Below are 14,188 nucleotides of genomic sequence, written 5' to 3'. Positions count from 1 at the left end.
TTGTGTGAGGATTAAATGAGATAAACTTTATGAAGTACTTAGAACAGGGCTTGGCACACCCTGTATGGTCAATAAATGCTGGCGGTTATTATTTAGAAGTAAAACATGGAGAAAAATACAGTGCAAAAAATGGAGGAGTTTCAATGTAAATACAGAAATTTACTTTTTAACAAATCTCACGGTAACCTTGGTCATTGGCATCTGAGGTTCTCTTTACCACTTACCTTGCAGTATGATTATATTCCCAGTAATGGATACTTACATGCATTCTCCAGAATGGTCTGTTTCTCCTTTAAGTTTTTATGATCTTTTTATTTCCTTTTCTTAAGTACAACACATTCATTGGCTGTTGGCATTGAGCTTCTGAGTGGGAAAAGTAATCAAATGGTGAATGGAAGATTTGTCCCTTGGCCACAAAAGACTTACCTGGTCAGTGAACATAAATAAAAGACATTTATGAATCCTTGGTCTATTGTTTGCAAGTAACAGAAAAGGTAGAGTGGTAAATGCATTTTGTGGCTGTTTGTCTACTTTGCTTGATTTGAAATAGTGATTGCTGCCACACGTGTGTAAGAATACACACAATGGGGCGGTCCCACCACGGATGGTGGTGATGGTCTAGAGATCACATTCAGAGTATCCTGACAACTCTTACTGGTGGGATGAGGGACGGGTAACAGCAGCGTTCTTCTGACTCTTCTCCCTGTGCCTGATGGGGAGGGAGAAACCTTCTCTTCTGCCAGGAAACCATTCTCACAGTCCCCTCTGATCTGGGCTTCCTTGGCTTGTAGGTGGGTGGTTCAGGAGCCAAGACTGAGAGCTGCTGGTAGGGAGTGGATTAGGTCAGTGGGTGGCGGTGGGCAGGGTTAAGTCTGGAAACTTACCGAATCTTTGTTTGTGTTTTTAAAAAACAAAACAAAACAACACTCCTCAAAGCTTTCCCCACGGCAGCTCCTCAGTGACCATTCAGTTGATGAAGAGTGGGTGTATAATCAGAACGAATGCTTACTTTAGGGTAACCTAAAGTTACCTTCACTGGTGGAACCAGTGAAGAGAGGTTAACTTATTTTTAAATTTGTGAAAAATACCTGACCAGGTAAATCAGATGGCAAACCTGTATCCTTATACCAAATATAACTGCGGACAGTAATTACAAAGTATCAGTTTACCCTTTTGTTGAAAATGTGTGTAACCACATGCTTCCTCCTGTCCACCCCCACCCACATTTTTCTCAGGATTTAGAATTGTTTCTGTTTCTGTGAATCATTTATTGTAATAACAATTAAAATTTAAATTTTACCCATATTATAGCATCCGTGGATTTTGAGTGTTCTTTGAAGTAAATTTCACCTGTGATAGAGTGTGCATGGGGCATATCCTTACAAATACTTTTTAAAAAAATCAACTACCATGGAGCCCCCAGGTTTAGATAACAATTGATGATAAAGCCTAAGAAATTTTATTTGAAGACATATGTAACGCATTAAACATTGAAGTTGGTATTTTTTTTAATTGAATCATGATATTGTGAACATATTCACGAAGGCATAAAATTGCTGGAAAAATGAGTTTATTAATGGAAATTAAGCTAGATCGTAATTATTACCTGTGAATAGTGTCACCATTTGAAGTTTTTATTGCATTTTAACACATGGCTTATCTTGATGAGAAAATATGTAGCAAAGGGTAAATGTAGCAATTTTCCTTTTACTATTCCCTCTGCTAAGTCATTATTGCTTGATGTTATTTTTCAGCAGCCTTTCATTTTTGTCCCAAATGTTTTTGCCTCTGGCTGGTTTTATTTCTTTAAAACGTATGTATCACTTCTCAAAGTGATACATTTTGACAGGTAATCGATATTTTTTCATACGAGATTTGATGCTGCAATGGTCATAATCTTCATCTTAGACTTAGTTAATGGTTGAATACTAAACTAGATTTTTATCTCAAAATACTCTTTTGTTAAGAAGGATACTTTGTCTCCCCCCCCACCCCCGCCCCTCCTCCTTTAACCAAATTCCTTTTTATCACTCCCACCCACCAACCTCTCTAGCTGCCACAGAGCCTGTGACGCATAGAGTCCACTTACCTGAGATACACATCTTTTTGACTGTTTGACAGTGTGTCCTCGAAATGTCTTGAGAAAGCATTTCCAGCTAGCTTACCCAATTGGTCACAGAAAAGGTACTTCCGGACACTACCTTTTTTTTTTTTTTTCCTTCCTCCTGGCAACCTGTGATCTTTATTTAAAGGGGAAAAATCTTTTCCCTTCCTTCTCTGTATTGAAAACTTTGTACCCTCCACTAGACCCCACTTTTTCTAGACCAGCATAACGAGGATCCCAGTATTCAGAGCACAAGCATATGTAAGGACACCAGGCTTGGCTTTTGATTTTGGAAGTTCAGCTTCTTAGGTCATGATTTTTTTTTTTTTTCTTTGCCTAAAACCAGCTAGGGCTTCCTTATGCCTCTGTGTACAGATGACAGTGATAGTCTAAGCTGGTAAATGTATTCTCACCTGCTGCCAAGGCACTTTGTCTAAGATGGGTCTTCAGATTTCAGGCAACCGTTCGTGCCCCCTCTCTCAGGAGGGTGACTTGAGGGAGAAAGGTCAACAGCTGTCATACCTTTTGTTTTTCATTGAAGGAAAAGGTCTCCCTTTTGTGGGAAAAGATAAAAGTACAGGTGGGCCTGTCAAGAATGGGTATCTCTTTCCACCAGCTTTCCATATCCCCCACAGATAGCAAGCTGACCTTACTCTCCTGGCTCTGAACCTTTCTCTTTAGGCTGTTCCCCTTTTGTTTTTGTTTATGTTGTGTCCTTCCATGTAAGCAAATACATATAGGGGTTTTTTGTTGTTGTTGTTGTTGTTGTTGTTTTTAAGATTTTATTTATTTATTTGACAGACGGAGATCGCAAGCAGGCAGAGAGAGGCAGGCAGAGAGGAAGGGAAGGAGGCTTCCCGCCGAGCAGAGAGCCTGACGCGGGGCTCAATCCCAGGACCCTGGGATCATGACCTGCGCCGAAGGCAGAGGCTTTAACCCCCGGAGCCACCCAGGCGCCCCACACATACAGTTTAAAAAAAATTTTTTTTTAAAGAATTGTTTGTGCTAGAATTTCGTTGGTCCCCTTTGGCTTGCCCAGGGATCACTTAGGTGCTGTTTCTTTGTTTCTAGAGATTGTACTACTTCTGCATATGGGAGAAAGAACTAAAAACTCCCCAGGGCTTCCTTCCTTAAGTGGTTTCAAATGAGCATACGAAAGTGGAAGAACACCCCGATACCCATCTTTGCTGATGCTTCTGCTAGAGCTACTGTTTCTTGACAGGGTTTCTCTCTGTATGTCTGAAGGCTTATGCAGACACTGTTGGGGAACATAAAATGCAATCAATTTTCCTCAGTGGTTAGATTCATAAATCCCCAAGCTATTTTTAATGACATAATCTAATCAATTGATAGCACTCCTAATAGTGTGTTGACAGCCAGAAAGAGACAGAAAGCTAGTGTAATAGCAGGTGGATGGGTAAGGAACCTCTAGACACGCCCCCCCCCACACATTAAGGAATCTGATATCTGGATTAGGTAAAACCCAGGAAATGTGGATTTTTAAGAAAATGTTATGCCGTCTTACCTCCTTTCTTTCAAGAAAGAGACTGTCTAATGGCTAGAACGAAGGAGAAAGTGGTTTTCAGACAAATCGCCGAGAGTCCTAGAATCTGCCTCCTCAGAATCAAACTGTAATCGCAATTTAAATATCTCTAGAATGGAAATCAAGGGGGAATAATTTATTATAAATTGGTAGTATTGTATGTTGTTACTCTTGTGCCAGGCCAGTAATGAAAACTTAATATTCATCTCTTGGTTGCTTCGAATTGAAATAAGGTGAGGATGAGCAGAGTAAACAAGCTGAAACAGACTGTGAAATTGCACATGATGGGAATCTTTTTTTTTTTTTTTTCAGCTGCTTATAGACTGTAAATAGGTTAATATTCCACCTAATGATGGCTCTTTCGATTCCTTCTGCCTTTTTATATTTTGGTCAGCTATCAACAAAACCAAGTTACTACCAGGAGGGACATGAATAGCTAAAATGTATCTATCTGAGGGCCAGGAATCTCCTGGCAAGGTATTTATGTAAATGAATTGGCTTTCACACTGGGAGGTGGAAAGAGTTCTGCCAAGGCTGGAAGAGCAGCCACCCAGAGCCCTCTGTTCGCAGGGTTTCCAGGCAGCGTGCGTGTTCTGCTACATTTTTTTCTTTAATGCCATCAGAAAAGATGAGTGGCAGGCATGGTGGTGCTGCTTGGCTGACCAGCTGTGCCCTAGTTTTTCACCATCCCAATCAGTCGCTGCCTTTTGCAGAGGTGTCTGTCACCACTGATTTACTTAGCCACTCTGACCTTCTAGTTGCTTCAGAAGGGGCTTGACCCGGAGCTCCTGCTGAAAGCCATTTACTGGTCGTCCGGAATGCCAGAGCCCACGTTTTGAAGGAGAAGGAAAAACAGGGACCCCACAGTTTCCTGCCTAATTGCCAGAGCCCTCCTCCGCCTGGCTAAATGCTTTAGGTACCTGAGCCCACTTGCTGCACTCTCGCCCCAAACTGCAAGCCTCCGTGATCTCCGAAGTTGCTGGAGTGCATAACTAAGCGGGACCAGCTGACTCTGGGCTCCAATCAGCTAGAGCGTGATGTAAGTGTTCAGCAGCTGCCGGGCTCTGAATTAGCGTGCTCAAGTAGAGGTAGTACAGCATGGCTAGACTGTTGTGAGGCTCAGAGAAAGCGGAGGGGGAGATGGATGAGTCCAGCATTCTAAGACGAAGAGGGCTCCAGGTAGGAGATCCTTCTGTTCTTGCAATGTAGCATCCTCAGTGGTCTGTCGTTGAGGATTTCAAAGTTCCCTTTTCATTCCTTTTCTGGGCACGGATAGCGTGCACGGTTCCTCGTATCCCCTTGGCAATGGGATACACTAAGTCTCTGGTTAACAGGGTTCAGTGACACATCACAGGGCTCAATGAGAAAGGCTCTTTTGTCAGAGACAATGGATAGGACTTTTAGTGTGATACTTTGTGCGTTGTTTTTCTGCTGGTTGTTCAAGAATAGTTAAATCGTGGCTGGTGGTGACAGCTGAGGAGCCAATTTGGCATTCTGTCAAGTGTCTGGGAAGTCTGTCGAGGGTGGCAACTCTGTTCAGTTCTGGGAACGCAGGACTCAGTTTTGTGTCAGGATCAACCTCCGAGCGGCAGCAGCATCTGTCTGATGGTCTTGCAGATGTGTGCAGCTGCTGAGAGTTTTCTCCTGTCAGGGAGATGAAAGTTTCTGCTGGCAGCTCAATCAACGTTGACTGTAATTTGTTTACATTGAGATGGGGAAAGATCCCCATCTTACTGCCTTGATTTTTGTGCCCAAGTTTCTCTAATTAAATTACTCCGACTTCAGTGTACAAATGTATTCCAAGTCAAAACTTGGCAAATCAGACAACTTGAAAAAAAACATCTGCTTAGCGATTTGTAACTTTAAGGAAGCCAAAACCTAAGTATGTTCAGAATTAGTATGTTTAACTCTTTGATAACTCTTTCTTTTGTGTATAAGTGGTATTTTTTTTTTCTGAAAGAATCTAGTGAGTAGCCATTGTTAAACTCTCATTCATTATTTTTGAAAAAAAAAAAAAGTCAAATGCATGCTTGACAGTACAGAATATATAGCACATTTAGGAATGCTTCCAGATAGTCCTTAATAGGCGTTGACTTCCAACTGGTCTAGTTGTCTGCTTTTTTTGTTCTAAGTGTCCATTACTAATACAGTTATTATTCATATCATAATATTGTGGGTAAATTAGGGGATTATTTGCAGGTAAACAAAAGAGGGATTAAAGAAATTGGGGTTAAATGTCATGTATTGTTCCCAGCCTAAGTAAACAGACTTGCCTCTTTAATGATTTTCACTGTGGTCATTGTTTTGAATGTACAGTGTGGTTAGTCACTGCTGTGGATTTCCTTTTCTTTGTTTTCATCACATCTATAAAGTTCTGGTAATGCACAGCTGTTCGTGGGGCTCCATGTCCTCTTTGGGGTCAGTGGCTAAATATGGAAAGTCTCTTTGTTAGAAAGATGATAAACTGTTAAGCTCCCCCGTGGTTCAGCTTATTAATAAGTGGCAGTTCAGCAAAGTTTTCTCTTTCTTTTAATGCATTTTGGATAATTGCTTAATGTATGGTTGATCAGAAGCTCCTTTTTATGGTTTATTTCTGTAATATATATTCTCAAAACTTCAGAGGATATGGTTGAAACACATGGTGCTTTTGAGGGATAGAGATCTCACAGAACTTTTAATTTTAGAAATAAATAATGATTGTGGTTATTTAAAATACTGGAGATACTCTCTTGTCAAAAACATTTGCAACAAAACAAAGGAAGCATAATTCATTGATGTAATACTTGGACAGCTAGATTGTTGTCATACTCAACATACTTTAACTACATCTACCATAAGCTACACAATGGATAAAGAATGTCTGATTTCTTTTATGAATGAGATACAAGTCTTTATTCTGTGAGAAGTAACAATATGAAAGCGTCTCAAAGTTCTGCCCCCCTCATGGCAACAACTTAACTTTGGCTCAAACAAAGCTTTTTTTTTTTTTTTACTCCCATTATATCTAATATATTTTTTAAAAGCCATCTCTTACATAGAGTAGTTTTTTTAAAGAAACTACTGTATAAGGAATCTATTTATAAAATATAAAATTTAAGAATTTGTATACAAAAGATACTGTGGAGTTCATGAGAGTAACGCCACCTAGTGAATTTAAACATTAATTTTCAAATATACACTATTTGAAACATTTCAGCATGTCACTGAGATACATCTGTAGTAGGGAAGTGAAGGTGAAAGCTACACATTTTGTATTCGTGATTCTGACCCTTTGTTTGCGAGGTAGTCTTGAGCAAGTCCTGTACCCTCAGTGTCCGTTTATTTTTATGTAAAGTATTTCAGAACGAGACCTTTGAGTGTACTAAGTAGGAGATGGGTATAAATGAGGCCTAAAAAGTTAATGGCTATATAATAAATACACTAGCACATAATAGACAATATGTTGGTGAGTAGCAAGGGATAATTTTTATTTTTGTAACACTGTCATAACTAGCAAGATGAAATGGTTACATTTTTACTCCATGTATGCTATTGGAGTTTGTTTGTAAGTTAGAAGAATCAGCAGCAAAGATAGTAAACATTATTTATTTACAGGGATCATTTTGACAGGGCTATAGGATTTTATATAATGATAAGAGTAAGTTGATGTGCCACACTGAATAGAGAGGCATGCTTTGTCAAACAGGTCAGTTATTTAGAAAACAAACAGCCCAGTCAAAAATCTGGAGCACACAAATATTCTAATTCCATAAAGTGTATTTTTATAATAATGTAGTATGTGTTCAGTGTAAAATGTGGTATGTGTTTAGAACCTACTTTCAGAATTTCAGTACCCCTAGCTCTTAAAACACAGGAATACTAGTGGTATTTTTAAAATCTGGTCTTTGAGAAATTTTTTAGTGAGAACATACAATTTCTCAAGGACTGACTCCCTCATAAAAGGGCAACACAACTGAGTTGTTCATCTTAAGTGACTCACTTCTCCATCTTTTCTGTGGACTCTATTAATATTTCCTGTACTGCTGATAGCACTTCAATCACTGCCTTTGAAATGAGAATGGGGGAAAGAGGCCCCAATGGCTTCCACTGTTAGAACCTGGGAAAGTTTTCACACTGCATCTCAAAACATGGGAAATTCTGACGGATGGATGGGCTTGAGCAGACCTTGGACTTGGGGCAATTTGAATTTCTAGACAGGTCTAATTCATCAAAGGATAACTGGCTCCTTTCAGGGCTAATATTCCTCATACACAGATCATATTTTTTAAATGTCAGGGAAATTAATTGTTTCAGTGATTTTTGTTACATGTTTCCATTTTGTTTGTTTTAATGAAAGTATCCCTATCTCTAATATGATAGCTCTCAAGGCTGGAGAAGGATGGATAGGCATCATTAAAGTATCAACAAATCACTAAAAGAGGGAGTAGTCTCCTAGAGAGATGTCATAGGATTCCTTTCCTGTCCTCCTGTGGTATTTTGCTCTGCCTGCTATCATCTGTTGATTTCCCTCCTCCCCAGTTATGTATTGGCATTTCAGTCCACTTCCAGATAATCACATGCAGCTAGCATGAATTTTTTTTTTCCTATGTGATGTAGTTAATGACTAAATCTTTTGACTATAGACTTCCAGATTTGTGTTAGGTATTTTTGTGTGTGTGGGTTTTTGTTTTGTTTTGTTTTTGCTTTCCTTTTTACCTGACTTTGTCTCCCAGCCTTAAGTGAAACAACAACAAAAAGCTAACATTATTACTTTGGTCTAGGCTCTGATTTTCCACTGGCCATTGTCTCAAACTAATTTTGGTAAGCAAAGAAGCAGATGGACTCTTCTGTTCTCACTGGGTATCCAGCTACCTCTGTTTTCCTCAGTACTTAAATGTGGGTCATTCAAATCACAATGCCTCAGTGTGTCTTCTCTATCAACTTTAAAGTGATTTGGATGTGTTTACACTTGACCCAAAATTCCATCACAGTATTGTTGTGTGGGACTCTTCTCTGTCCTTAAGATTCTGTGTAGTTACATGTCAGAACTCTAGTTAGAGGATTAATTTAATAAAAAGTTATGATAATAGTTTGGCATAAAGAACTTCTGTTCTTCAAAGTTTCCAGAAAGGCAAAGAGGCTTTTTTTGGGACGGGAAGAATCAAGATGGTAAATTAAAAAAAAAATTTTTTTTAAGAGAGAGAGTGCACAAGCAGGGGGATGGGCAAAGGCAGAATAAGAGAGAGAGGGAGATAAAGACTCCTAAGCAGGCTCCCCTAGCATGGAGCCTGGCATAGGGCTTGATCCTGAAGTCCTGAGATCATAACCAGAGCTGAAATCAAGAGGATTTCCTTGATTTCCTCCTGATTGAGCCACCCAGGTGCCCTGATGGTAAATGAACTTTTGGTAGTTGCAAAAGCCTAATTAATTAGACCAGGTGTGGCCATATCTAAAGTGGTATTTCTTAGCTGTTGAAGGAGTTCACTTTCTGTGTCTGAGATGGAAATAAAATGTTGTGGTTTCCTGATTCACAGAGGGTAAGGATGGGATGCCCTCAAAAGCTTATGTTCCCTCAAATTTCTATTTTGTGCTTAAATAATTGTTTTTTCTTAACACCTTTTTGTAACCATGTAAAATAGATGAATTTGAATACTGGCTCCTCTTTTGCACCTTCTTATTCTCGGATATAGCTGATAAACTAGAAAATTGTCATCTCTTTTTTTGTCTCTGAAATACTAATTTTTCAAGTCATCTCATTCCCACCTTTGATTTCTCCATCTGTTACCTGCTGTCCCTAAGCCTTAATAATTCTACCATAAAAATATGTCCAGTGTCTAGGGCTATACTCTTTTACCTCTGAATTTCTGAAATGTCTCATATCCCTTTGTGTCCAGGCCCTTCTCCAGTCTATGCTGGTTGTCAGCCTGGATCCCCACACAACCGCATGTTTAAAATTCCTGTGTGACTTATTATCTACCTCTGGATAGAGTTAAAACATAGCTGACTCTTTTTAATTTAGCTTCTGTCTACTTTTTGGGTTTCTTTGCCAACTCTTTGCCTTCCAAAACCTTATCCCATCACCCCTCTCCAGATGTCATAGATCCCTAGATCCCCTTTACCTAAAATGCTCTTTCCTTATTTTGCTCAAATTCTTGCTGCTCATTTTAGGGACCACAGTAAATTCTCATTCTTTGATGAAATTTCCCAAAATTACTGCAGTCCATTCTGGTCTTTGTAATAGTTAACATCTATTTTATTTGCGTACCTAATTCTATTGCATGGTGCATTGTTATAAAATGATTTGAATGTCTTACACTGAAATGATAAGACCATTGAAGATTCATGGTTTTAGAATAGGACATGTGTTCAGTGACAATGAATAGCTCTGTAACTTTAGACACAATGCTTAACCACATCTGTAAAATAGAAATATTAAGGTATTTTAAGATTGGAGGAGGTTGTAGGTCATGTAAGTACTGCACCTGGCACACAGTACTTAATAAGTTAACCTTAGCACACTTGCCTCTCTATTGCCACAGAGCCTTATGATTTTAAATACTCAAATGTGCATATCAGACAAAGCCTTGCATAGTGTGATTTTAAAGAGTTAAATGTGGGTATCAGGCAGGGTCCAGGCGGTAAAAAGATGGCATGCATAAATTGGATAATTTGAGAAGAGTTTAATGAAAGGGAAAGTGTAAAGGTATGTATAGGCAAGGTATAGGTGAAGTTTAAGGGATGGTGCAGTCCCAGAGGGTAGGAGCAATAGGAAGCCATCATCTTCATAGGCCTGAAGGAGTGAGGGAGGGAGCCGTTGCCGAAGGTCCAGACGGAGAAGGCAAGTGACAGGCGCCTTAGATGAAGCTACATAGTCCTTCCATGGTGATTCTGCAGGGAGGGGCTGAGGGGACATCACAACTTTGTTGTCCTCCTTCCTTCTGCACTCTTGAAGGTGCTCCCCATTGGCAAAACCCAGTCAGAAGGCAGAGGGGCAAGTGATCCCATACCTGTTGTCCGTGTAGGCAGACTCTAAGGTTCGGGCGTTGGTCTGGATGGGCAATGGAGGTACGCACAGTACGATGGCATGTAATGATCTGCTCTTCGCTCGCTCTGGCAGCATTTTGCCAGCCGTGGTCAAAATGATCAGTTTTCCTCGTGCAGATCTCTGGAGCCTGAACTGAGTTCAAGCACTTAAATGGATTCAAAGCTGCTCTTTTGTGAAAAGCCCTGGCCCTCAACCGTTTCCCACTTACATGTAATGATATCTTCTTTCTAGTCAGGCTGCGAATCCTCTTGGGAGAACGTTCCTCCCCTTCCACTTTAGTGTCTGAAGCACATGGTCTTCTTTGAATCAATAATGCAGGACACCTGCACTTGAGATCCTGCAAGCAGTCTCAGTTTTGAATTGCTTTACTCCTCAGATCTGGGCTCAGAGAAGTGGGGGTGTGAACACCCCGGGTGATCTCTTCCTGTTTGTCCCCCAGCTTCCCTTAGCTCTGCCCTGTCACAGTCTGACTGTCCATCTCTGCTCCCCTGGAAATCCTTTGACAGACTTACGACTTCACATCATGTCCTTGGCTCTTAGTGAGAGTTGCTAAAAGAAATGGCTGTGATTATCCATCTCTGTGCTTTCTGGAAAACTCCCCTTGAAGTCCTGGCCCTTATGATGTGCGTTGTCTCTTGCATTAGGCCCGCATGATAAATTAGCTTAGCATTCACTACTCACAATGGTCCTTCTTCCAGGTGAACCAGTTTGCTTCTTCGAATCAGATACTGGGAGCTGGCTCTGTCTTGCCAGTTTTGTCTCAGCTGGTCAGAATGGTTACACACTCAGCTGCAGTAACTTTTGAGATAAATGTAGCCACCACTTCTCCACTGTTGGGTTCTTAGTTCCTGCTTTGAGGACTTGTGTGGTTTTATGTATTATATCTTTGAGAAATCTTAAGTTGCCAGAAACGGTTTTTCAAAGTAGATAATACCTGAAAATTTAATAATCTTGCACTTAGAGCACTGAAATTATTTAAAGAATAATTTTAGAAGAAGACAAAAGGAGACTAAAAGACCAGCTAATCAATGAATTAGGTTAACTCTAAAAACTGTGAATTACCTGAAATTAGAAAGCTCAATCAATATTCATGCAGCCACCAATCATTTTATCGTTGACACCAGAGTGTAATGAGAATAGGGTATTTGATTTTACTTGAAACTTGAATTGCAAATAAACTATGAGCAACGGTAGAGCTTTTTAAAAAGTCTTTGAAACCATGTGTCTGTCTTGGAAGCAACCAGAAGCATGGAGGTTGGCAAATGACTCTGGAGACATACATGTTAGAAGACAACATTGCCATTAAAATCATGCGTTTGACGAATGTTTCGTGATCGGGAAGAAGCTGATAACAATGATGAGAAGTGAAAAAGCAAAGTGTATACAAAGGTTGTATAAGTCTATAAAAATGTGTAGCACCTACCCACACATTAGTCTGTATGAGGCAGAGAGGAGAAGTTGGGGGTGGTGGAAAGAAACAACAAAAAAAATAATTCCTATCACACGTATATTAGGAACCTGTTTTTTGTTTATTTTTTTTTTTCATGTAAGATAACAGGGGGAAAAGCACTAAAAGGTTAATTACATCTTGATGGCAGGATCTAAGAATTTTTCTTTAACTGTTCTATAGTAAGCATGTATTACTTGTATAATCAGCCAAAGTGAGATTTGAGAGCTTCTTTATGATTTTTTTTTTTTTTTGCTTTGTTGTCTAAGAAGTTGTTTTATATCCCTCACTAAGATCATTGAAAAGCTCTCAAAGATTGTTGTTTATTTTGTGTCTTTGTGGATTTGAAAAAGGTAAATCAGTTCTAATATGATACATGGTTCCAGACCTTAGGACAGTGGTTTAACAGAGGCTGTCATTTTGAACAACCTGCAGAGCCTCTAAAGCCTGAGACCCAGATGCAGTCCCCATGGATTGAATTAGCACCTCTCAGTGGTGCAGCTGGGCTTGAGACCCACTGCTCTGGGTGGGATCTCCCGTCCAAGGAGCCCAGAGGCATGGAACCTCCTTCTGTACTTCCAAATGCAAAATTTGACAGCCTCTAAAAAGGCTTATGTGGCAGCTCTGGCTTCCTTTCCTCCAGTAAGACGTGGGTTTGTTTTTATGGAGAAGAAGGTGGAGGTGGATGTCCTCCTTGTATTTGTTTCTTGAGTTCCTAAGTAATGGCAATGGTAGTAATGTGAGAGCATTAACAAACCCACGTTCAGGGGCAGTTATGAGATTGGGATGGCTGGAGGCAGCCCTAGACCATTAACCCCGGACCTGTTAACCAGGACCCAGGGCACTGCTGCTGTCCAGTTCCATTTTTACATTTTTAAAAAATTGCTGGTGCATGCCCTGTGCTTTACTTCTAGAAACCACCTCAGGTATGGTAAGAGGTAGCTTTGTCCCTTGAAGCATTATCTTAATGCGGCCGATAACAAACACGTGTGATTAGGGGCTCTTGCTGTAGATCTTCTGTAGTGCCCTTGCTTGAGTTCTCAAAACACTTACTACCCTTAGATTGTGAACGCAGATGCTTTTGATTCACGCAGTCAGGGATAGAACTCCATTCTTTGCCTTTCTTTCAACAGACATATAATCATAATGATGATAGCAGCAACAGCAGCAGCATATTTTGACCAGATGGGTGTCAGACAACTGAGTGTTGTGTGTTACGTATACACCGTTGGCCTTTTCATTGCCAGCTCCATCAGCATAACAGGAGTGGGATATGGCGCCCACCTGCAAGGGGCTTCGCACAGCAGTCCTGGCAACAGCCAGCACTAGGTCCCACATCTGTCACAGTGCAGGGGAGGGGGGGCACGGTAATAGTGCCAGGCTGTGCCATGGGAGGCGGAAGGCTTTGTGCAGGTGGGGAGGTTGCCGCCAAGTGGTGACAGATGACAAGGCGCGGGTGAGGCAGGAAGTAGGTTCCAGGCCAGGGAAGCAGCTGTGCATGCCAAGATGGGGTGACCACATGGGGTACACCCTCCCTTTGGAAGGAGCTACAGGTGATGCCTGTGAGAGGGAGGAAGGGACCAGCTGGAGGCCCAAGAGCTATGTCTTGTTGAGGGATCTGGACAGGATCCCCCAACAATAGGAAGCCACTGAAAGAGCTTAAGCGGGGCACAGCAGTCTTGTGCCAGCTGTCACTTGTTGTGTCACATGTGAATAGAGGGTGCCCCAGGAGAGGCTGGAGGTGCCTAGGACGTTAGGAGCGAGGAAGTGAGCAGTGCCACCACTGCTCCTGAGTCTGTGGCTGCAGGAGTAGAGAAGAGGCAGTTCAGTACAGTTAAGGCATGGTGACTCTTGGGATGGGTGGGAAAGAGCTGGGAGAAGCTGCAGGTGACCTCCAGGTTTCAGACCATAGGACCAGCAACAGCTAGGGGCCAGAAATAAAAATGATCTAGATGGTGAGAGGATGACTAATTCTGTGCATATATAATGGAAGCACCTTGTAGGCAGAGATGTTCGGTAAGCTACTGAACGTATGGGTTTAGGCTTGTTTCCACACAGAGGTCAAGGCCA

The 14,188-nt window shown here is 41.0% G+C and overlaps 1 protein-coding gene across 17 annotated transcripts in view; it reads left to right on the top strand.

Moving 5' to 3' along the window:
• MAST4 (microtubule associated serine/threonine kinase family member 4) overlaps positions 1-14,188 on the top strand; it is a 548,711-nt gene that overhangs the window by 202,678 nt on the left and 331,845 nt on the right. For 2 of the 17 annotated variants that reach the window (XM_082723004.1, XM_082723019.1), the window contains exon 1: positions 4,693-4,826. The exons of 12 other annotated variants lie outside the window; for them this stretch is intronic. In XM_082723004.1, the coding sequence (XP_082579130.1) occupies positions 4,788-4,826 (39 nt within the window). In that variant the 5' untranslated portion in view covers positions 4,693-4,787. Of the gene's footprint in view, positions 1-4,692; positions 4,827-14,188 lie in introns of those variants that run through there. 3 more of the 17 variants (XM_082723006.1, XM_082723001.1, XM_082723017.1) reach the window with 2 other exon arrangements.

The sequence above is a fragment of the Mustela nivalis genome, assembly GCF_964662115.1.
Source record: "Mustela nivalis genome assembly, chromosome: 3".
In the NCBI taxonomy this organism is placed as follows: Eukaryota; Metazoa; Chordata; class Mammalia; order Carnivora; family Mustelidae; genus Mustela; species Mustela nivalis.
This window is presented reverse-complemented; position numbering and strand designations above follow the sequence as displayed.